Source organism: Mesoplodon densirostris, chromosome 5 (genome assembly GCF_025265405.1).
Source record: "Mesoplodon densirostris isolate mMesDen1 chromosome 5, mMesDen1 primary haplotype, whole genome shotgun sequence".
Classification (NCBI taxonomy): domain Eukaryota; kingdom Metazoa; phylum Chordata; class Mammalia; order Artiodactyla; family Ziphiidae; genus Mesoplodon; species Mesoplodon densirostris.
In genome coordinates, this window is record NC_082665.1 from 105,328,548 (window position 1) to 105,354,634 (window position 26,087).

At 35.3% G+C, this 26,087-nt stretch overlaps 1 protein-coding gene across 3 annotated transcripts in view; it reads left to right on the plus strand.

Moving 5' to 3' along the window:
• ATP11B (ATPase phospholipid transporting 11B (putative)) overlaps positions 1 to 14,610 on the plus strand; it is a 118,984-nt gene extending 104,374 nt beyond the window's left edge. For 2 of the 3 annotated variants that reach the window (XM_060099187.1, XM_060099189.1), the window contains 2 exons: positions 9,338 to 9,471; positions 13,605 to 14,610. In XM_060099187.1, the coding sequence (XP_059955170.1) occupies positions 9,338 to 9,471; positions 13,605 to 13,686 (216 nt within the window). In that variant the 3' untranslated portion in view covers positions 13,687 to 14,610. The remainder of the gene's footprint in view (positions 1 to 9,337; positions 9,472 to 13,604) is intronic. The other variant, XM_060099188.1, reaches the window with a different exon arrangement.
• Positions 14,611 to 26,087: the final 11,477 nt, after the last annotated feature.

A 26,087-nucleotide genomic window follows, 5' to 3' on the forward strand; every position in this document is an offset into this window, starting at 1 on the left:
GGTGTTTAAGTGGTAGTCAACTAAATTTCATGTTTAAAACAAGAACTAAAATCAAAACAAACTTGGAAGATTTGCCTTCACCTTTGGTTGAGCCAAATATGTGCATCACATTTTATCTATATGTACCTTCTGAAAACAGTGTGTATTTACCACATTTTCAAACATCTAATTATTTAACTCCAAGGCAATAGGAGAGCTCATTATTTAAAAGAACACTCCAGCAAGCACTTTTGTTTTTATTAAATCATATTTTCTCATATCATGGTGGCTCAAATCAAGCAACATTTTTTGAGCAATGATAGACTAAAAAAGAATGATACACGGAGATCATAAATTAAAGAGATCCCACTCTCTTTAATAGTGTAATAAAGTAGTAAGCTTAACATTCATCTGTGAAGGAACACAATGAGAGCAGGGTACATGAGTCAGGTAGTGTTTCCTGCAAGCACTGTCCAATCAGGTGGTGTAACAAAGGGAGAAGAGCCCTGTTGGGGAGATGGTGGGGCTGAATGCTAGCACAGCATGCCCTTGGCCCTGCACCCTCTATATCCTAATGAAATTAGTTCACCTTTCTGAGCCTCTAGGTTCTTCACTTATCAAATGACTATTTTACATACTGTGGTCTATATGCTTACTATCAGCATCAGAGAAAAACAAAAAGAAAGAAATACTGTGCTCAACCAAAGGCCAGGCAGAAATAACAATTGCTTACATGAGTGGTGAATGATCACTGGATGGGCATTTGCTCATAGCTTCATGAAGAACAAGTGTCCACAAACATCTGTCTGTTGATGCATGCTGTGGATTTTGAATACATCTTGTTTTTGAACTATGTTGAACGGTATTCCTGGGTGTGATCCATGGTAGCTTAATTGTTTACTGTTGTGACAGAGAGGAAGATTGTGCATATATCGAATATCTTTAAGAGCTTTCAAATCTTTAATCAGGTTAGTACTTCTTAAGGACCATTAACACAAAACTATTAATAATTTTCTTTTGAATAAAAGAAAACTCATTTTGAGTATTTTACACTCCTTTATGTTATAGGCAAAACTATAATAATAACCTACCTTTATATAAACTTACTGTACTCTTGAAACCAAGGAATTCTACTACTTTATTTTTTATGTATGTAAGAAATTTACTATAGCATTTTTTATAGAAATAATTATTGATTAGTCCTAAGACTGAGAAAACACATAGAAATGAGGGAAAAAAATTGTTTTTGAGGACATTTTTTTATAATTTAAGGAAGGTTAAAATTAGCTTGGCTATGGGCACATACTCCTTAGAAGGTTTCTAATACTTAAAATATAGAGGGAATTCCCTGGTGGGCCAGTGGTTAGGACTTCACGCTTTCACTGCTGAGGGCCTGGGTTTAATCCCTGGTCAGGGAACTAAGATCCCACAAGCCACAAGACACAGCCAAAAAAAAAAGGAAAAGCAAAAGAGTAGAAAGTTATATAAGTAAGTTAACACTCACTTAAAAAATATATTTCAAACTAAGGATTAAATTAATTTTGTTTACTACATCAAGTCAAGCTCCCCCTTACTCATATGTCTAACACTTGAAAGTCCATATGATTGACCCTTCCACTCTGCTGAAGTCCAGTTAAAGTAGAGAAGTCTTCTGAGAGGGAGCATCAGAGATGCGAAATGGGACATACCTTTGCAATAAGAATCCTAACTCTTGGTGGCAAGGAATTTGTTTAATAGAAGAAATTTAATTTTATTGATGGAAACCTGGTTTTAATTTAACTTTGTGCACCAGAAAATCATGGCTTTTTTTTGTATGCTCTGTTGTATGCTCCTTAAGAAGCTACTATTTGCTCTCTTTTGTGACAGTAAATGAATGTGGTGTTGTGTGAAATTTCATTTGTGCCTCACAGATTGTGGACCCCAACTTGCTATTTTGATTCTAAACTTATATACAGTGAGAGTATTGTTCTGTAATATGAGACTTGTTGCTTTTCTGTCCTTCCAGATGGAAGAAGATAAGGGTTCAGTCAGCTCAGCATATGAATTTGCTGAAAGCAAGCACAGAGGGGAGGACAGTAGGCACCTGCTAGCTGAGGCTTGCAGCCAGCAGGACAGTTCTTACGTGCACTAGGTAGTACTGCGCTGGACCTTCCTGGGGACATATCCGCTAAGTTCTCAAGCTTGGGGCATGCTATGGGAGAACTGGCCTGACATTTCAGTTTTTACTTTACTAATTCCTTCACCGTTTCTCATATATTGTTTTTGTTCACCTGTTTTCCTTTTTTATGATCTTTACATTTTTTATATGTCCGTACCTGAATATTTCATTAATCTTCCTTTGGAGTTATAGTGTTAAATCTTACTTTACTTCAAATTCTAACCTGTTGTCTTATACTCAAGAATTTATTCCTTTTCACTTCTTTCGAAAATATGTCATGCTATTTCTGTTATTTCCCAAATCACTTTTCCCACTTGTAGTTATGTGTCATTTTATACATGTTAATGTAGTTAGACACTGAATTACTTATCTAAGTCTACCTCTTGAGTTGAATGGTCAAATGAGTGAGTGCTTAGACTTGGTACTGAATAATTTTCTGTTGACTGGTATTCACCAAACTCTCAGTCCTAACTTTTCATAAACTTTCATAGTTACATCTTTGTAATAAAAAAGCATGAATTAATGAGGACTTGATTCACTCCCTCTTGAGAATTAAACCCTAACAACCACTTCTAGACCTAATTGGGATATGCAAGATATTTTAATTGGTAGTAACCATGGAAGATAAAAGTTCTTGCCACTAGTAATTACGTTTTTACTTGGGCTATTTGCCGCTTTGTACATTCTAATTACTGGTCACGAAGGTGCTGTTGTCTCATCTGAGGTAACCCTCATCGATGGTGGAACTGTAAAACAAAGCTACTTGAAGATTATAAATCAGACAGTGGAACAGGTACAATAATTTGAAAAAATGTGAATTATTCTGTAAGACATATTTTTAAAATTAGATTCCTTTAGTGAATTGCCCAAAATGGAAAATGTTGAAGATTAATCAACTCCCAGTCATTATTATTACTAGTTGAAAAGAAATTCAAAACAATTCTGAATTTTTATTTTGTTTTGGGATATTTCATATGATTACCTTCATAATATATTTATCTTATATTTTGCTTTGATAAATATAGAAAGATTTTTAGTTTTTAGAACATGCCCTCATTGGCTACAAGGAAAACTCAGCTGAAGAATTCATTGATTAAAGAGGGGAAGCTGGCTGGGATTTATAAGATGTCCTGGTTAATTTCCAGAGCACATAATCCATTTGGGAACTGACTGTGCTAATACTGTGAAATTATGTCCTCTGCGATGTAAGTTCCCCAAAGATTCAAGCTCAAGTGGATATTTCAAAAGACATGGATATGGTGCTGCTTTACTTTAATATGTCCATTAAAATGTATAGAACAGTTGAGAATTGGGTTCTTAGAATACCCCTATTAAATAATAGGGGCGTTGTTATGGTTACTTTTGCAAAGGAATGATAAGTGAATTCTTTTATCATCCTGTGACGTATGGTCTCTCTTCCTATAAACAAGAAAGTAGAAAAGCCCTCAAACCATGGATATGATTTTAGTAAAATTGCTGGAGGTGCTTACCCTGATCTGCAGGTTTTTTCCTGCTTATCACTGAATTTTAATTAGTTGAATGAAATATATCTTGAGTATTTCTTGTCTCATATATTTCTCTTTGGCATATATTTTGAGATAAAAATCACTTTTAAAAAAGTAAGTATTAAATAATATCTCTCTCCTATATTTTCTGTCTTGAAATGGCAGTTGTTCTCTAATCAAAATTTGGTCAGCCTTGCCAAATCTGGCAGAATTTTGCTGAGCCCTAAATGTTGCCATGGGCTAGACTCTCCTAAGTCATCTCCCTCTACATCACCCTGCCTCTTAGGCCTTCATTGTTCTGTCACATTTTTGTCTCTGGTTTCCTGGCCCTACTCTGGATGCCCTCTTTCCAGCTTGCACCTAGCTACCATAGAGATATCAACAGGATGCTACGGCTACTGACCTTTCTCATTGTGAACCAGGACGCTTAAGCCCCAGACCTGAAATCTGCCAAAAAACATTTTAAGCAGTTTCAACCAACTACAAGTCACCTTCCTCTTCTTGTGTGACAAATATACATACAGCTATTGCTTCACTTAACAAAGCAATGAACTACAAAAGGAACAGAAAACCTTAATGGCCTGTATTTAGTTATTGGCCACTAAAAGCTACACTTTTCTGAATGAGCAAAATTTTGTAAACAAATACAATCGAACATTTAAAAGACTAATAATAATAAGGCAGGACCTAGATCCATATCTGATAAGTGTGACAGTTTACAAAACTAATGTTATTTTCAAATCTGTGCTGACTTGTTGAACAGCTTTTTCATCTGGAGGTCAAAATGAAGAAAAATATTAGTATTGATATTATTTCTACCAAACGGTAATGATATGCTGTGAATGATTGATACTTAGAAAACTGATTTCTTAACATCAGCTGTGTGATTAGTTAATTGTTGCTATTCTGATTTACCCTCTCCATTAAACTAAAATCGGAGATTTTATCATTTTTCACAGATAACTCATACTCTTGTTCACCTAAACTACAAATTCCTAGTCAGATATTGTTATTTTGTAATCACATTAAAATAAAGGGGCCTCAGTCTTTTTGAAACAAGGAATAAGCCAAGTTTATTAAAATAAGCTTACCTAATAAATAGAATTCATATTGTATGCTTATTTTCACACTTAAATTTAGGCAACACATATGGAAATCTCCTTCATTCTGGAGATCCCTAAAAGTCAGCATAGAGGTATTTTATTTATACTTACAATTGGCTTTCAAAATTGTTTATTTTACTTGGTGAGAAAGGAAGGGAAGGGAGTCCAGGGGAGTAAATGTGAGCTTACAGCATGTTTTGGAGAAAGAGGCCTTGAGTAAGAGAAGCAATTATTTAAATACCATCATTAAATAGGTACCTCTTCCAATTCTGAATAAGAACTTGAAGCTATTAACTTGTTTTAGGGGTTTTATTATTCTTAGCCAAATATGGAAATGGGTAATATTTGATGACTTTCGATCTCACATTTAAAAGAAAGTCATTTCCTTAAACAGAAGCCTTTTTTTCCCTCCATAATTATAGTTTAAGGCTTCTTTCCAAATATCTCCTTTAAGACTAAGCAAGGTGTTCTTTGATTATGAAGTATATAAAACAATTTTAAGGGCAAAAGAACAAATATGGTCAATAGTTAAATAATTTTTATCTAAACTTAAAGAACTTTGTTTGATTTGATAGGGTAAAATGTCATAGGCGTGACTAAAAAACTTAGAAATATATGACAGTTTTCTAACACTTAGAAAATTTAAGGAAGATTTTTGTAGAAGTAACAGGAGGAACTTCTAAATGTTTACCATCATTGATGTGAAAATAATGGAAATAAGAGCAGTGAGCCAGAATTTATTTCAAAAGGGAAGTTCTATAAAGATGAAAATTTTTATTAGCCATACATACCCATGTTGGATCTCCATAGTTGTTTTGCTTGGCAGCCCTTTTAGCTCTAAGTTATGTGGTTGTTTCTGGGAAGTAAATGTGGAGAGTGGGTCTTACCAATAAATCAAAATTTCTGTTAAGTTAAAAGTTACTGTTTAGTGCCACCAGGTAGGGTCTCACTCCTGTTACTTTGCTTGTTTTCTTTTCTAGTATTTTATTAATAGTCTCTTTTTTAAAAAGGTAATGACTCCCTCTCCTTACTTTGAATGAAATGAGATCTAAATGCTCCACCCCCGGTTATACTGGAAGCTATGATATGAGATCAAAGATGTATATATGGAAAAGTGATGGAATTGGAGGTTTGCTAGAGAACAGTATAGTGTTTTCTATAGATAGCTTTACAGAAACACAGTTAACCAGCATTTTCAAAGCAGGTGTTTTTTTTTTTTTTTTCTCCTTAGGGAATAAAAAGGAGATATATTTTGCTTAGTTCAGAAGGTGATCTGAAAAAGTCATTTCTTTATAATACTTTTGACATATTAAGATGTTTACTCTGTGTTGAGTTGCCCGTAGTTTAATACTTGTCCTTAGGTTTTAAAGTAAAAGGTGATGAATGCAAAGCAGATCCAAACCTAAGCAGTGTTCTGCATGTACGTGGACACTCAAATGCTGCTGACCTTATGGATGGTATCTTTAGTGAATCCCTGTCGGTTGAGCACCAGCAGTAGTAAAGCACATGTTGTTAAGCTAAGAAGAACCAAACCCCTTGCTCTTTCAAGTTTCTGGTCTAGTTCAGTGCTCCCCAGATAAATGTTGTGAATGGCCAGTTTGTTTTCTTGTTTGTTTTGTTGTTGTTCATTTCCAGTTCATCACGGACCAATACTTTTGTAAAATACAATAAAATGAATTACTAGGAAATGAAATTTGAAAGATATATAAAATAAGCCCCAATTTTTAAATTAGATTCAACAGTTACAAAAGTATTCTGTCAAATTGCCATAAAATTGTCTAATCTCTTACTCTCACGGACCAGATGCACTTGTCTCTCATGAGCTAGTAACAGTGTTTTCAGACCAACAGTGATCCATAGATCACAGTTTGAGTCACACTGGTCTTTTTGCAAGGGGGTAGGAGTAACAACTACTCTCTCTACACTTAGGCTAAACATGCACTAAATGCACATCATACTTTTCTGCCCACACAGTTACTCATTCTCTCTGCTTAGCCTGGAATGCTGTTTCTCTCCCATCTCCAGCTATTGAAATCCCATCCAGTCTTCAGTATACCATCTTTTTCATCAAATCTCTCATGCTCTCCCACTAATACCAACAACAACAGCTGGGTTTGAGCTTTCCTTCCTCTTTTTCAATATTGTACTCTGCTTCATACCATAATTATAAGAAGGCAGTATAACAGCATGGTAAAGAGGTTTGGGCCCTGGAATCAAACCAAGACTTAAGCCCCAGCTGGGTGAGCACGAACATATTTTTAACTTCTCTGTTTCCTCATCTGTAAAATGTGTATGAGTCTGGTGCCTGTCCGAAAAGGTGGTTATAAATGAGATAATCTGTGAGAAGCATCTTACATACTAACTGGCACATACATAGTAAGCATTCCATTAATTTAACTGCCATTATTACTTGTTCCTGGCTTATCTCCCACCCTTTTCTTTATCCTTTACTCAACAGATTGAAGGCAGGGGTGCTGTCCCCTTTAGGAACCAGCACAGTGCCTTGCTCAATGAAGTATAAGTTGAATTTAAGTGCTTCTGTCGTTTAAATGATACAAACAAGAATTGGAATAGAATCTAGAGAGAAAGAGATAGTACTGATAGTTGGAGAGGTGGAGGAGGTTTCATAGAGATGATGGTATTTAAACTGAACTTGGTGTTAGGGGTCAGCATTCTGCCCCCAATTGGTGACAGGCCCTGACACATACCCACAGGCAGGGAGCACTGCCTGGTTGGCTGTGTGGAGACTGTACAGGAGCATTTAGAAGTAGAGCAGCAAAGGCAGCCTGAGATCAGGTTATAAAGGGCCCTACAGGTCTCTTTGAGGTGTAGTACTTTATCCTTGAGCATGTGGGAGCTCTAAAGTCCTGCTTCCTACAGAGAATGGCTTTGAGATGGAGGAAGCTGGAGCCCAGTGACCCAAGGAGGAAACTGGGAAACTGGTGAAACCCTGTTACCTAAACCAGCATTTCCTAAAATCTTCCACTGAATATTAATGTTCCTCCTGGTGTTGATTAATGTTCCATGTGGGGAGGGGAGGAAGGGGAGTTTACTGAAAAAAAAAAACAAATTTGAGAATTGCGCCATGTCTAGCTCTCTCCCTGGAGACTGACCGCACAACCTGACTTACAGTCCTTTACTCACAGTCTGTTTAGACATTCCTTGAACTAGTGTTTCTCAAATTTAATTGGCCACAGAACTTTTCTTCGTGCAATGTCTGTAAATATCTCATAATACACAGTTTAAGAAATAGTATCGTAAACAGTCCTAAACCCAAGGGTATTATAATGAAAGAATAAGTAAAATTTGGCTATTTCTCAGTGCTTAGCAGATCCTAGGACATTGATGCAATCAGTTCATTGCCTAACAGGAACCAAGTTGTCTCGCACTGCTTGGTATTTGGCAGGATTATTCTGAGCAGGGATTTTGCAGGACCTCACCAGTTGCTTAGGTTCAGAATGCCAGGTTATTTACGTTTCATCATGTTTGTGTCCTCTGTCCATTGTGAGTGTGTCCACAAGTGTCCCCTGTTGCCATGCCTACACTTGACACTTGGTGATTCCCAACCTTTGTGAATTGCAGCACTCCAATGAATCTATTTTTGTTGTTTTCCTTCCTCTACACTTTTGAAAGATTTGTTATGCAATATGTTATATATGTAAAGGAAAATGAGTGAAAAATAAGTTTGTTTAAAATGATAACCCTTGAGAAATTTAGATGTACCCTTGACTGTGTCAAAACCAGGGTTGGGAGTCACTGGGCTATGTGGTCATACCATTTTTTCCCCCTTATTTTAACAGGATTAAAATTATTAGTACTGTGGCTTTAAGTTTTTCTTGCCAGGTTTTTTTATCCCTCAATCAATATGAACCTTGCAAGCTTACAGAAATTAATTCAGTTTTAAATCTAAATAGTACTACTTAGTTACTTCTTTATTTTAATAATGTATCATCAGTTAATTTTTAAAAAGCAAGATGAACTTATTATGGGCATGGTTAGCACTTAATAGTTGCTTAGCAACTAAGGCAGATGATGCTTTTTTCAAGAATTATTCATGATATGCATATATATATCTATATGGTGTTTAGAACCTGGCACGACGTAAGGTGTTTGCTACTGTTGTTATTGTTGAAGATTGGGATTTGGTCCTGCCTGGTTATTTCCCAGTCTTCAAAATAATTTAAACTCTACTTTTCTCAATTACTAGATATTTTTAATTGAAGTTGCAGGAGCATTTCACCTAAACAAAAGCTCAAAGAATGAGAATTCATTAAGTCTCTGAGTGGTTGATGTAAATAAATCATTTTAATCATAATATATTAAGATATTAAAATACAAAATCTTTGCAGATTTATATAGTATCCAGGTACTTGTTTTATATAATGATTTTACTCAGCCTCTAATTTAGGACACAGTGCCTTTTAAATATTTTTGTATGATTACTCTTAATTAAAGCCTTCCATACATTTCCATATTATAGAAAACATGTATATATTACTTTTGGTTTTAAAGTGCTTGTTGCAGTTTTTTTAATGCTTTTTGGAAGTACAGATCTATAAATAACTAATATTTTTCTCCTTCAACTCCTTCAGCTTACTGAAACAAATTCAAGTATCAAGTGCTTGGACTCCATGTGCTGTTTCTCAGAAGGAGAAACAGCGTGCGCATCTGTTGGAAGAATGCTGGAACGAGTAATAGGAAGATGTCGTCCGTCCCATGTCAGCAGGTGTGAAATTTCTCTAAGTAGCCTTTGCTGCAGATGAGTATCCTATAAACTGGAACAGGATGAACCTGCATCTCTAGATCCCTAATAAATCAGCCCCTGGTTTTACCAACTGAAGCAGGAAGTATGCTGTTTATTAGCACTCTTTGATGGTATTTCACTTTGTGGCTTTAGGGTGTAGGGGGTTCTTTCACTAACAAAGGAACAGAAAGCACCTTTGAAGAGACTTTTCATCTAATGAACAAAAAATCTTGCTTTACAGTCTTTCTCAAATGTGGTGAATAGGAGTGTGTATCTGGTACTCGTTTTGTTTTTATAACTTTCTTTTTTTGATTATACCTAAACTGTTGTTTTATTTCTTGTATTTGTTTTGCTTGTATGTTTGCTTTTTGTATTTACAAAATAATCTACACGTAATAGTAAAGTCAAAAGATTTTGCCTTTCTTATTCTTCATGTATATCGTCTAGTCACTCATTTGAGACTTTGAAGTATTTATAAACATAAAAGGCTGAAATTCTGCTCTCATACACCTTTTTATGTGTGTAATGAGGTTTTAAAATAAGTTGTGATTTTTAAGTTTTTACTCAGTATTTATGGTCTAATTAAAAGTTTATAAGTTAGAATGGGCTCTTTAAATTATGGTTTAGAAGAATTTTAGTGTTTTTGTCTCCTCCCAAATGTGTTTCTTGAATTAGATTTGCTCTTTTGGATCATAACAAAAATACCATTTTTTGGTATATACCACTTAAATTATTTAAAAGTGAAATTGATTCAATTCTTTATACATTTCCCCAAGAGACATGTTATTATTTAGGGAATATTAAAGAATAGACATAATTTTTTTCACACTTTGGTATTCTTTAGGTGAATGATATCAAAGTCTCAAAGTCAGAGCAGCAGTGTACTCGTGTTCATGAAGGGTTACGGATGGGCAAGGATGGATGGTGATTTCCATTGTCCACAGCGTGCCACATGAATAGTATCACTTTCTACATGTGCCACGCCTGGGAAAAGGTTGAAAAGACCCCAGGAGCAGGGAATAAAGGGCGGAGGAGGCACTACTCTTATCTGTTGATAAAAGAATGTTTAATATTTGGTTGGCTTTATGTTTTAAAAATGATGAGTATGACATCATTCTTGTATCATAGAATTCAGGTAACTTTTACTGGTGAACTTGTTAGTTCCCACTTTGCCTTTAGTTGTGGCCATTTCTTTATGGTACAGTTGCATTTATAAAGAGCATTCTTACGTTAATAACATAATGTCTGTGGTTTCAGTCCCCATTTGTTGATTATAATGTGATCAAAAATATTTCCATAATGCTGTGATATTATTTTGTAGGCATTTTATTCCACATGTAAGAATTACTATGAGCACCTAAATTTATTGGGACTTGTATGTTATGACTTACACAATTGTATTATGAAATGCATTATAAGAAAGTAGTTCTGTCATGTACCCAGGCCAACAAGTGTCCCAAAGGAAGTTCCAGAAAGACCTAATGTATAATATAAGACAGCTTTACTGCACAGAACTAAGGTGGGAATTAGACTAAGAGACTACTTGTAGAACTTGTATAGAATTTTTAGAGCATCTTTTTAATGACAATATACATCTTCACTAACTACTAAAAAAAAGACTAGAATTAATTTTAAATGATCCCAGAATGTTTTTCTGCTTTATATATATTCCCATTTTCTGGATATCAACTATTTAGGTGATGCACCCCATTATTCTTTACATAGCCATTTTTATGCTGCATTATCCCTTTTGAACCTGCCCAAGGAATTATGGGATTTATTTCTGCATGTTCTGTTGAAGGTGTCTCTTCTCATCTGTACTTCTTTCCCCTTAAAATTGCATCTCACTTTTTTCTTTTTTAAGAGTTTTTTTTTGCCTAATAAAATGTTTAACAGTAATGAATATCTTATTTGACAGACTATAAATACCTTTCCAATTTTGTCCAGCATCTCAGGTTATGCTGTTGGTTACTACTGTCATTATCTCCCTGTTTTCTTCAAATGAATAATCTAAAAAGTCTTTTGAGATTTGTTCTATTTTTTTTTTTAGTGGATAAAATTATACCAATATTCAAAACCACTTGGTGCTTTTCTAAGGGCTATATGAATATTGCCATGGATCCATTAACTTTATATTTAAACTTTGAAAAGTCATTTGTTTTTGTTTTTTACTTGTAATTGTTTTAGTGAAATATATTTGGCATTCTGTTTTGCTTTTGGAATAGCGTCTATTCTACATTTCTCTCTCATGTCTAATTTAAAAGGTAGGGCAAGACTGATACCTCTATTTACAAGGTGTAGAATCCTTTGGATATTTGTTCCATTAACATTAATTAAACATAAGAGGTAATGGTCATCACTTGAGAAATACAATTAGTGCTTTCATATGACAGATTTCTTTACTAATAAAGTTTTACCATCCAGGCACAAAAATTCTACTTACATTTTACTAATTGATGTTGTCAAAGGAATATGCCATATTGCAAGCTCTGTTTCAAAGATAGCATCATGGTGCTATATAAAGGATATGCCATGTTGTACTCTAAAGGGCTGTACTTCAGCAATAAATACTTTTCTGTATGTAATTTACCAACAGTTACTTTATCCTAATCAAAACTGTCTTTTAAGTAGAAAGGAGTTAATAAATAATATGTAGTTCAGGTGTTTAATGTTCTGTCAAATATGATATTTAACAATATGAATGCACATGTGTGCTTTGAAAAGATCAAAAATGAAGGAAACCTTACCTAATAAGATTCTTCTGTGTAAGCAATGGTTGGAAAAGAGGAAAAACTAAAATATTGGCAGTTTGGGAGTATTGTTTATAGTTATGTTTTGTCATGTGTGTCTGAGCATACTTTTTCTTGCATAAATACTTACTCTAAGAAATATTCATAGTCTTACTCCATTCATTTATTTTACAAATACTGAGTACCTACTATAGCACAGTTCTAGGTGCTAGAGAGACCGTAGTGAGCAAGCCCTTCTTAAACGAAGGTAGATACTGTTTAAGTTTTCTGGAAACTAGTAAAATTAGAGAACCTGTAAACCACTGGTATGGTTGTTGCTTGTCTGTCTTCCTCTTTGCCAACTTTGTAAAGTTTCTAGGTTCCAATCTTCATTGTGACTGTGCTCACTTAATCGGTTTAAAATTGAACTACATACAAACTTTAGTCTCTAGGAAACAGCAGATTTTTTATAAAAGTGAATTTGGGCCATTTTAAGTGCTAATCTCTTTCTCTAACTTCTTTATTTAAGGAAAGTGGAAACCCTGGAAAAAGTTACATAAAATGTATTTATTAAGTGCTTTTAGTCTTCTAAGAAAAGCCACCTTTAACTTGGTAATCTTAATACTGTCCTTGAAATAGGTTAGGCCATTTTAAGCATGGCAGGCTATTTTTAGTCTTAAGTTATTTTAGCTGAAATTGGTACAGCTGCAAATAAAGTATTATATAATGAATTGCTTATGGCCTTATCATTCAGACAGACAGTAGTTAACTTTTTCCAGACCAGTAGAGGATCATTTGTTCTTAGATAAGTGAAAACCCTAGTGACTTCTAGGTGCTTTGATACCTATTGAGTCAAAACATTTACTTTGTTCAAGCTAATTAATGCTAAAACCTTCAGAATAGAATTTATACCTGAAAAGAAACAATAATATAATATGAACATACTACTGTTTCATTCCAAAGCTTTTGGTAAGTGGGATTTTTGTTTGTTTGCTTTCGTGATGTCAAAATACAGCCTAGTTGCTTTTCAGTAAAACCAAATGTGCATACCTCTTAATAACAAACTTGTTTCTTATTGAATTAAGATTTTAAGAGTGTCTCATGCTTTACTACCTATAGAAATTGTTTTAATGCTAATGAATTTTGGCTAATATTTTTATATGATGACTAGAGCATTATTTTTCCCAAGTTTTTGTATAATATAAATAGAATGTTTGGTCCTTCAATGCTAGTAAGAATAACTTATCTTTAGCATTTAAAAATGAATCAATCAGTGCTTATTTTAATACTCAAATCGCATTTTGGTCCTAAGTTTTAGAGTAAAATTTTTTCTCAATTGAAACATAGGTCCTGGTGAGCCAAACTTTTCTCTTATTGTTACTTTAGATCATGGAGTGCATCGGATCCTTTCTATACCAACGACAGGAGCATCTTGACTCTCTCCACAATGGACTCGTCTACTTGTTAAAGGGGCAGTAGTACTTTGTGGGAGCCATTTCAACTCCTTTCCTAAAATTCAGTGTGATCATCCTGGTAATGGCCACACTACCTCTGCGGAATTACTTTCTGAAATCTCTGGAGTAGTTCATGCCCACTCAGAGTTATAATGGCAAACAAACAAAAAGCATTACCATGCACCCCTGTCAGCCGCCCTCTTAATTTAAATCTGAACATGTTAAAATTTATGAATAAAGAGACATTTTTCATCTCTTTATCTGGGTTGTCCCCGTGTGCTTACGGGACTCCCAATGGCATTTCAGCCTTTTGCTAAGGCCAATAAATATTTTAACATCAAGGTAGAAAAGGGAGCTAATTCCTAGTTAATTGTATTTTTTTGTATGGCTTGGTTATTGAGTCTTCTGTTTAAATCTGCCTCTATAAATTATGCTGAAAAGTTTGCCTTGAAAACTCTATTTTTTTATTAGAGTTATATTTGAAACTTTTCATGGGAAAAGTTAATGTGAATAGTAAGGAATTTGGTCCCTCAGTGACCCATGTTTGTTCATTCATTAGTGCTTTCTAAGTTCACAGAGCAAATTAGGAGAATGCATTTCCAACCATTATTTACTGCAGTATGGGTAGTAAATATATACCAGTACCAAAACTTCTCTAAATGTACTGTAACACAACCAGTTAAGTTAACCATATACATGCAAAGGGTATATCATCTCTTACCTATAAATCAGGAATCAAGTCCATTCACCAAATTTCAAATTGATGTTTACTATTTTTGTGACAATGTAAAGAACCTGTAGTGGGTAAATTAGACACCATTATCATATTATTATTTAATGTGTTTATCATTGGATCTTTTGCATGCTTTAATCTGGTTAATATATTTAAATTTGCTTTTTTTGTCTATCTGAAGGCTCTGTGTATAGTATTTTACAACACTGTTGTAAATTCAACTATAATCAATAAAAAACCAGTTTGAAAACTATTTAAATATTGCAAATACTTTTAATTATACAAATAAAATATTAGGATAATTAAATCAATAAAATGAGAAGAGCCTCTTTCTGTAACTAGCTCAGAATTGCTCTTGCCTTTCAGTAAGCTAGCTTTTAGAATAAAGAATTTCAGATGAGAATCCTGTTATTTTTAGGTTAGTGTACGTTATCTAACTTAACAGCAGACTACTACAGTGAAGTGAAATCTGCCCAGTGTCCCATTATAAGGTGTGGCTATAGAATGTAAATGAAGCAAAGTCTAAAATGCTAAATTATATGGGGTAATGGCTGCAGTAAATTTAAATGCTAAAAATGATTAATCAGGTGTGTATTACTGCCGTTAACTCACTGCAGTTCAGTACTTGATTTTCATCCTGAGTTTATTATGTAGATCCAGTGTTGTCATTTGTTTTGATAAAAAGTAATGTTTTAAAACTTGGAAATGATTATTAAAGAACTGTTACCCATCCCTAAGCATATTATTGTGTACATATACATTCAAAATTGTATGGAAATGGTTAAGTAAGGTGTTGCCAAAATTTTCCCTGGAGAATATGATAATTCCTTTCTGTAGGTTTATTGCACAACCCTCCACCCCTTTCCCATTTCATGAATATAAGACTTCTGGAATTGGGCTGGTAGGGAAAGAATGGTAGAATTAACACTACCTTTGTTCACTGGTAAACTGTTTTCTTGCTAATATAACATTTGTCTCTTTCAATAATGCAAGGATATTAGGTTATGAATTTCAGCCTAAGTATTAATTTTCATAAATAGCCCTTCTTTAACTTAGATTGAGTTTAGGAAGATACTGTTATCCTGCAAATACAGTAAAGGGATAATAAAATGTACAGTGTGTACCCTTACCAGCTCATGTTCCAGAAGAGGAAATATTGCAGAAAATATTCAGTAGAGTATTAGTGGAGAAAAATACAGAATTTGCTTTTTCTTAGAATGTCTTATAAAATGTTCATATAACAAAATGACGTTCAGTAGCCCTGCATTACATCTACCTTACAGTGTTTATTTGCCATCAGTTTAACTGACTACTAACACTAGGGAAGGACTGCAAAGCCATCAAGCAGTCTCTGACCAAGTACAGCAAGGCATGAGGTCAGCTAGCCTATATGGTGCTCAAGGTGTGATTGATGCAATTTTCTGCATTCAGTATTTGAAGTTATGTAGGAATTTTATATCTGAAAAAAGTTAATAGCATCCGCTGACATGCTTCTCCTAGTCTGTTGTTCAAAACCTACTCCATTTAAAGGAAGATTATCTTGTAAGAAAGGGGTTTTCTTTTGTTTATTTAAGAAAGTAACTGTTGTCTACAAACTTGCAGTAGTTTTCTAGTGCTAAATATTCATATTGTAAAACTATTACTGCATAATGAGTAATCAGAAATTTTCTCCCTTGCATATTTCTTTAAAATTCTTTGGAAAGTATGATGTTGATAATTAACTTACTCTTATCTGCCAAAACCAGGGTACGATGCTACATGTGTTACTGCTAGTTAGTGGTCTCAAATCTATTTGCCTCACTTGCTTGCTTTTGCCTAGCCTGAAGCCTGTAGCCCTGAAGATAGCAGCAAGCACCATGTCAGTTTCCAAAATTGCCTATCAGCTGCTTTAGGTGACTCAGCACCCTGCCTCAGCTTTAGCAAGCATTAGGCTCACCCCAGAAGGAGTAGAGTGTGGGCCAGGAAAACTATAGCTACCCAGCCTTTCTGGGGGGTTGAGAAGAAAAAAGGGGAGAATTTAGTTTGAATTTCTCTTAACTAGCCTCCTCCTTGGGCCTTAATCTCCCTGAGGTCCAAAGGCTTCCCAGACCTGATCCAAACTCTGGCACTGTCCTGAGTAGGAGGTTAAACAGAGGCAAATCATCCAGTTAGGGAATACCTTACTCAGACCAGGGTCGTTTCTACTGCGTTAAGATTGTGAAATTGGGCTTCTGTGGTAAGCTTCAGACTCCTAGCTGATAGGCAGGAGTCACGGCCACTAAAAAATTTATAATTAATACCAAAACTTTAACATACGCTGCTCTGAAAAGTTATGGGGACTGGGGAGAAAGGGAAGATCATCCATGTTTGTGTTTTTCCTGTAAAGATCAATTTGGAGTATGATACAAGCAGGCATTAATAAAACTAACACACCAAAGAGTTATGTAAAACTTGTTTTATTAATTTTGGTCCCCCTTTAGAGACATTTTTATTTCTATGCTGAGGAGTCATCTATTTTCATAAAAATAGAACATTATTAAAGTGCTGTTTATGTGAGATAACCTGAATGATATTCCTGCAAAAAATAGATCATAACTAATGATATGTTTGTAATAATGGTGATTTAGATTTTTATGAATAATTAGTAGGAAATACTGTCACAACACTCAGTTTAAAATTTTGGACCTCAGACACTGTGGCTGTCTAATATCTAAATTATCTGCATTGTCAGTAAATGTAGTATACCTATTGTACAGTTCTCAGTAATTTTTTAAAGTTTATGAAATTATATTTATCAAATAAAAATTTTCCTATGTAAGTAAAAGTCTTTTTCCATTATTTAAATGCATTTTAAGCCTCTCTCTGCTCATCACAACCAGCACTGCCAAGTTTTTTGGGGGTTTTTTGACCTAAATTTTACTACATTTACCCTCCATTAGAGTATAGAAATTCCATTATGCCTTTCACTAACTGCAGTTTTCAAAAATCCAGAAGTTCTTTTGTTACCCAAGTTTTATAGCTTATCGGTACAGTTCCTGAAAAGCTGTCTGATTCAAATGCACCAACTGTAAAGACCAACACACTTCAACTAGAAAATGTATCATTCATGAAAAACCAGCCAGTGTAAATTTGGAAATGCCTCAGTTGAATAGAAAAGATGTGCTTTCTGGGACTTCCTTGGCAGTCCAGTGGTTAAGACTCCATGCCTCCAATTCAGGGTTCAATCCCTGATCGGGGAACTAAGATCCCACATGTTGCATGGCATGGCCAAAAAATTTAAAAATTAAAGTTTTTAAAAATAAAAAAAATGTGCTTTAAAATATAACATTTAAAATATATATATAAAATATATATAACATTTATTTCTAAAATATTCTAACCTCCTAATGATGTTCAGTCATTGTTTCTAATGCTTCTGCTATTGACACGTAATTATTTCTTCTACGTTTATTAAAAAGGTAAGCTGTTGCCTTTGCGTGTTAGTATTTGCAAAGGGTGACAATGTATATAATATATGTATTTTTATTTCTGAAATGAAACAACATCCTGGACAAGTCAATTTATCTCGGCATCTGTTTTTATTTTAAAAGGAGTTGAGGGTTTGGACTATCTTTAGGGTACTTCGGTCTTTAGCTTTTATTGTACAACATAATGAATCATGTTCCTTTTTTATATATAAATTTATCTTTGGCTGTGTTGGGTCTTCGTTGCTGCGCACAGGCTTTCTCTATTTGCGGCAAGCAAGGGCTACTCTTCGTTGTGGTGTGCGGACTTCTAATTGCGGTGGCTTCTCTTTGTTGCGGAGCACAGGCTCTAGGCACGCAGTAGTTGTGGCATGCAGGCTCTAGAGTGCAGGCTCAGTAGTTGTGGCTCATGGGCTTAGGTGCTCTGCAGCATGTGGGATCTTCCTGGACCAGGGCTGAAACCCGTGTCCCTGCGTTGGCAGGCAGATTCTTAACCACTGTGCCACCAGGGAAGTCCCTGAGTCATGTTCTTAATAAGAAATTTAGGGCAAGAAAGTAAAATTTTATGAGCAGCATTTCACTAGAAATTTTAGTGAATTCGAAAACAATTCAAGTTTTATTTTGAAAAGTGACTCAAAGAACAAAGCTATTGTAAATTGAGGTGAGTTCACATGTCTGTGTGAACAGCTGTTTTTGGAAGTGGCAGATCTGATAAAAAATCTGATGTCAGATTTTTGTGTGTGTGTGTGTGGCTGTGTTGGGTCTTCATTGCTGCACGCAGGCTTTCTCCAGTTGCAGCGAGCGGGGGCTACTCTTCATTGCGGTGCACAGGATTCTCATTGCAGTGGCTTCTCTTGTTGCGGAGCACGGGCTCTAGGCATGCGGGTTCAGTAATTGTGGCTCGCGGGCTCTAGAGCACAAGCTCAGTAGTTGTGGCATATGGGCTTAGTTGCTCTGCGGCATGTGGGATCTTCCTGGACCAGGGATTGAACCCGTGTCCCCAGCCTTGGCAGGCGGATTCTTAACCACTGCACCACGAGAGAAGCCCTGATGTCAGATTTTTAATACTAATTTTAAAGGTAAAATGGTCTGTATTCAAGTAAAATCTGTAGACAGTGAAGTGCATAGATTTTAGGATTACGTTCTGTTTCTTTTGACATTGTATACATCTGTGTGATCCTAATCCAAGTCCAGATAGAGAACTTTTCTATCATCTCAGAAAGTGTCCGGGAAATTTATTTCTCTCCCCTTCTGCCCTTGGTAACCATTTTTTTCTGTTGTCTATTGTCATAGATCAGTTTCACCTGTTCTTGAATTTCATATAAATGGAATTGTTGACTTTTGCATCTGACTTTGTTGTTCACAATGTCTGTGAGGTTCATACATACTGTTGCATATATCCATAATTTGGAGGGTTTTTTTCCTACTCAGTAGTGTTCCTTTTCATGAACATCCCACAATTTATCCTTTCTCTGGTTTATGGACATTTGAGTTATTTACAGTTTGGGGTGATTACAAATAAAGTTATTATGAACCTTCTTCATGGACTTGTTTTCATTTCTCTTATTAAATAATGAGTAGAATTGCTGGGTCATAAGGTAGGTTTATGTTTAATTTTATGAGAAACTGCCGAAAGTTTTCCCAAGTGACTGTAGGTGCCATTTTTTGTGCATTTGTGTACAATAATGAGAGTTCCAGTTGTTTTATTATAGCTCATGATTTTAATTTGCATAACAAATGATGTGTAACTCCTTTTTATATGCTTACTGACAGTTTATCTTTTTTTTTCTGAAATGTGTATTGAAGACTCTGGCCATTTCTTTTCATTAGGTTGCTTGTCTCATTACAGAATGGTTGGAATCCTTTTCATAAGGATGTTAGTAAGTTCTTTGTCAGATGTATGTATTACTAGCATTTTCCCCCAGTCTGTGCTCTGCCTGTATATTTTCTTACTGGTGACTTTGGGGAGCAGGAGTGTTTTACTTTGATGAAGTCCATTTTTTTCCCTTTATGGTTATGTGTTTTTTTGTGTCTTATCTGAAATATTCTTGTCAACCCCAAGTTCATGAAGATAATTTCCTATGTTTTCTTCTGAAATCAGCCTCTTACATTTAAGTCCATGATCCATCTCAAATTCATTTATGCGTAAGATGTGAGGCAAGGATTGAGGATCTTCCTTCCTCCCAACCCCCATAAGAGTATCTATTTGGTTTAGCTCCATTTGTTGAAAATGTTCTCTATCTCCATTGAATTCATTTGGTGCCTCTTTAAAATTAGCTGACTGGGGAATTCCCTGGCGGTCCAGTGATCAGGGCTCCATGCTTCCACTGCAGGGGGCATGGGTTTGATCCCTGGTTGGGGAACTAAGATCCCACAAGCCATGCAGTGTGGCCAAAAAATTTATAAAATAAAGTTAACTGTATAAATGTGGGTCTATTTCTGGACTCTCCAATTCTGTTCATTTATCCTTACATCAGTAGCACACTGTCTTAATTACTATAGCTTTATGCCTAGCTTTGAGATCAGGTAGTGTAAGCCCTTCAACTCCGTTGTCAAGATTGTTTTGTCTATCCTAGGTTCTTTGCATTTCCATATAAATTTTGGAATCAGGTGATCGATTTATTTTTTTTAAAATCCTGATATGATTTTGATTTGGATTGCTCTGAATTTATATATCAGTTTTGAAAGCACTGACGTCTTAATATTGACTCTTCTAACCCATGAACATGGTATATCTCTCCATTTATCTTAGGTCTTTTCTCAAGAAGGTTTTGTAGTCTTCAGTATAGACATCTGGCAAATCTGTGTTAAACTCAAAATTTTTAAGGTTTTTGGTGCTGTGGTAAATAGAATTGTTTCTTAATTTATCTTCCAATTACTCATTACTGTTATACATAAATGCAATTAGTTTTTGTGCTTTTTACTTTGTAACTTAACAACCTTGCTAAATTCATTCAATTCTATTTTTTTTAACTTTTGTGTAGAATGCTTTTGATTTTGATGTACACAATTATGTCATCTGAGAATTGTTTGTTTTTTCAATTTTCATGCCTTTTGCCTCTTGTTATTGCATTATTGCACTGGCTAGAACTTCCTGTACAATGTTAAATAGACATGGTGAGAACCATGAGGTGTTGAGTTTTGAAAATGTTTTTTCTCCATTTTTCAAGATGAGCATATGGTTTTGTATGTTTTAGCTTGGTACTGTGGTGAACTATTTTGTTTGATTTTCAAATGTTAAACCAACTTTATATCTCTGAAATAAATTTCACTTGGGTATGATGTATTATCCATTTATATATTGCTGTTTGATATGCTAATATTGTGTTAGAGGCTTTTGTATCTGTGCTTATGAAGGATATAGATCTGTGATTTCATTTTCTTATACCATCTCTGTTAGGTTTTGGTATTAGGGTTATGCTGGCCTCACAAAACAATTTGGGAAGTGTTCCCTCCTCCCCTTTTTTGGAAGAGTTTATGAGGTTATTATTTTTTCTTTTAATGTTTTGAAGAATTCACCATTGATGTCATCTGGACCTAGTTAGAGGGGTTTGGGGGTGTTTTTTTTGCAGGGGGGAATATTGTGGATCACAAATTCAGTTTCTGAAACAAACACAGGATTATTCACATTTTCTGTTTCTTTTATGAAACTTGGTAAGTTGTATCTTTTAAGGAATTTGTCCATTTCATGTAATTTCCAATATTTTTGACATAAAGTTGTTCAGAATATTCTTTGATTATCCTTATAGTGACTATAGGATATGTATTGTTTTTGCTTATTGGTAGCTTTTTTTCTAGACTTTTTACCTGATCAATCTTGCTAGGGGTTTAATCAAGTCTATTAATTTTTTCAAAGAATCAACTTTTGGCTTTGTTAATTTTACCCATTTATTTTTATTGCCCTATGCTGTCATCTATATTATTCCTTTCTATTTTGATTTTGTTTTCTAACATTTATTCATTTATTTATTTGGCTGCACCAGGCCTTAGTTGCAGCACACAGACTCTTTGCAGTGTGTGGGATCTTTAGTTGCAGCATGTGGGATCTAGTTCCCTAACCAGGGATCGAACCCGTGCTCCCTGTATTGGGAGCAAGGATTCTTAACTGCTGGACCACCAGGGAAGTCCCTCTATTTTGGTTTTAATTTGCTCTTTTTTTTTTTTTTTTTTTTTTTTTTTTTTTTGTGGTACGCGGGCCTCTCACTGCTGTGGCCTCTCCCGTTGCGGAGCACAGGCTCCGGATGCGCAGGCTCAGTGGCCATGGCTCATGGGCCCAGCCGCTCCGCGGCATGTGGGATCTTCCCCAACCGGGGCACGAACCCGTGTCCTCTGCATCAGCAGGCGGACTCTCAACCACTGCGCCACCAGGGAAGCCCTGCTCTTCTTTTATGGCTTTTTTGAAGCTTAGATAAATGGATTTCTAACCCTTTTTAATAAAGGCATTAAAACTACACATTTCCCTCTACGTACTGCTTTAGGTGATTCCCACAGATTTTATCTTTTCATTGTTATTCAAATCAGAATGTTTTCTTATTTCTTTTTTGATCCCTGGATTATTTAGAGGTGTTTTGACTTCTAAATATTTGGGGGATTTACTTTTTTTTCCTTCCAGTCCCTTCACTTTTTTCTGAATAGTGTTAGGATTTCCAATACTGTGTTAAACATTTGTGGTGATAAGGATGTCCTAATCTTATTTCTTATCTTAAAGGGAATGCATCTAAGGTTTACCCATTTAGTGTGATATATACTGTAGGGTTTGAGTATACATAGCTTTTCCCTCATTAAGAATATTTCCTTCTATTCCTAGTTTACTAACAATTATAGACAGGTGTTGAACTTTGCAAATGATTGTTCTGGTTCAACTAAAATTATCATGAAATGTTTTACTCCATTATTTTATTAATATAGAGAAGTATATTGATGGATTTTTCTGATATTGAACAATCCTTGCATTACTGGCACAAATCCTGCTTGTTCATGATATATTATTTTTAGTGCTCTGTTGGATTCATTTAACTATTGCTTTATTTAGGATTTTGAATCTGCATACATAAACAAAATCGGCCTATAATTTTCCTTTTTCTCTTGGTTTGTTTTTTTTTTCTGGTTTTTGAGTCAGTATTACACTAATCTCAAGGAATGAGCTGGGAAGACCTCCCACTTCCCCTATTTTCTGGTTTCTGGAACAACTTGCATAAAATAGAATTAGCTATTTTGAAAGTTTGGTAGAATTTGATAGAATAAAAACATTTGGACGTGAGGTTTTTTCAGAGGACAGGTCCTTGACTACTATTTCTAATATACTTTTTACAGTTTATGAATCTATTCAAGTTATTCCTATATATTTTATATATTTCTAGGAGTTTATCCATTTTATTTAAATATTTCAATTTAGTTCATAAGACTTTTATCTCCATATGTCTGAAATAATTTCTCCTCTCTAGATTATCTTTCCACACTTTTTGTTATTTTAATCGAGGTATAATTGACAGATAACATTACTTTCAGGTATACAACATAATGATATTTGTATATATTGTGAAATGGTTAATAGGCCTAGTTAACATCCCTCACCATAGTTACAAAATTTTTTCTTGTGATGAGAACTTTTAAGATCTCTCAGCACTTTCAAATTTGCAGTACAGTATTAACTGTAGTCACCATACTGTACATTACATCCTCATGACTTACTTATTCTGTAACTGGAAGTTTGTACCTTTGACCCCCTTCACCCATTTCACCCAACCCTAAGCCCCCACCTCTAGCAGCCACCAATCTGTTCTCTAATACATGAGCTCAGTTTTCTTGTTTTTGTTTTTTAGATTCTACATATAAGTTGGCTCATGCGGTATTTGTCTTTCTCTGTCAGATTTATTTCACTTAGCATAATGCCCTCAAAGTCCACCCATGTTGTCCCAAATGGCAGGATTTCCTTCTTTTTTATGGCTGAATATTCCTTCATGTATGTATGTACATTTTCTTTATCCATTTCTTCATTGTTGGACACTTAGGTTGTTTCCATATCTTAGGTATTGTAAATAATGCTTCAGTGAACATGGGTGTGCACATATCTTTTCGAGTTAATGTTTTTTCTTTTCTTTGGATAAATCCCCATAAGTAGAATCACTGGGTCATAGGTAGAACTTCTATACTGTTTTCCATAGTAGCTACACCAATTTACATTCCTGCCAACAGTGTAGAAGAGTTCCCTTTTCTCCACATCCTCACCAATACTTATTTCTTTTTTTGATAGTAGCCTTTCTAACAGGTGTGATGTGACATTGTGGTTTCAATTTGCATTTCCCTTATGATGAGTGATGTTGAGCACATTTTCATGTACCATTTGTATGGCTTCTTGGGGAAAATGTCTATTCAGATCCTCTACCCATTTCTTAATTGGATAGTTTATTTTCTTGCTATTGAATTGTATGAGTTCCTTGTACATTTTGGATATTAACCCTTTGTCAGATATGATTTGCAAGTATTTTCTCCCATTCAGTAGGTTGCCTTTTCATTTTGTTGATGGCTTCCTTTGCTGTGCAGAAGTTTTTTAGTTTGATGTAGTCCCACTTTTTTATTTTTGACTTTGTTGCCTTTACTTTTGATATCAAATCCAAAAAATCAATGCCAACACTGATGTCAAGGAGTTTACCACCTATTTTTTTCTAGGACTTTTATGGTTTCAGGTCTTACATTTAAATCTTTAACCCATTTTGAGGTTTTTTTTTTTTTTTGCGATACACGGGCCTCTCACTGTTGTGGCCTCTCCCGTTGCAGAGCACAGGCTCCAGATGCGCAGGCTCAGCAGCCATGGCTCACAGGCCCAGCCGCTCCGCGGCATGTGGGATCTTCCCGGACCGGGGCACAAACCCGTGTCCCCTGCATCAGCAGGCGAAACCCTCAACCACTGTGCCACCAGGGAAGCCCCCCATTTTGAGCTTTTGTGTGTGTGGGGGGGTAGAAGATAGTGGTCCAGTTTTCCCAACACCATTTATTAAGAGACTCCTTTCCCTATTGTAGGTTTTTGGCTCCTTTGTTGTAAATTAATTGACCATATGTGTGTGGGTTTCTTTCTGGTTTCTCTATTCTGTTCCATTGATCTATATATGTTTTTATGCCAATACCATACTGTTCTGTTAGAGTACTGTGATATATTTGGAAGTCAGGAAGCATGATACCTCCAGCTTTGTTCTTTTTTCTCAAGGTGGCTTTGGCTGTTCAAGGTCTCTTGTGGTTCTATACAAATGTTAGGATTGTTTGTCCTATTTCTGTGAAAAATGCCATTGGAATTTTGATGAGGATTGCACCGGATCTGTAATTTGCTTTGGAGAGTATGGACATTTTAGCAATAATCTTCTAATCCATGAGCGTGGACTAGTTTTCCATTTATTTGTGTCTTCTTCAGTTTCTTCAGTGTCGTATAGTTTTCAGTGTACAGGTCTTTTGCTACCTTGGTTAAATTTATTCCCCAGTATTTTATTCTTCTTGATGCAATTGTACATGGGATTGTTTTCTTTTTTTTTTTCTTTTTTTTTTTTTTTGCGTTACATGGGCCTCTCACTGTTGTGGCCTCTCCCGTTGCGGAGCACAGGCTCCGGACGCGCAGGCTCAATGGCCATGGCTCACGGGCCCAGCCGCTACACGGCATGTGGGATCTTCCCAGACCGGGGCACGAACCCGTGTCCTCTGCATCGGCAGGCGGACTCTCAACCACTGCACCACCAGGGAAGCCCGGGATTGTTTTCTTAATTTTCCTTTTTGACAGTTTGTTATTTGTGTATAGAAACACCACAGATTTCTGTATATTGATTTTGTATCCTGCAACTTTACCAAATTTGTTTATTTGTTTTAATAGTTTTTGGTGGAGTTTTTAGGGTTTTCTATATATAATATCATGTTATCTGTAAATAGTGAGTTTTACTTATTTCTGGTTTGGATGCCTTTTATTTCTTTTTCTTGCCTAATTGCTCTGCTTAGTACTTCCAATACTATGTTGAATAAAAGTGACAAAAGGGGACATTCTTGTCTTGTTCCTGATGTTAAAGGAAAAGCTTTTAGCTTTTTAGCATTGAGCATGTTATCTGTAGGCTTGTCAAATGGCCTTTATTATGTTGATGTGAATCTTCTCTATACCCACTTTGTTGAGAATTTTTATCATAAATGAGTGTTGAATTTTGTCAAAAGCTTTTTCTCCATCTATTGAGACTGACAAAATAAAGGATAAAAGTCATATGACAAT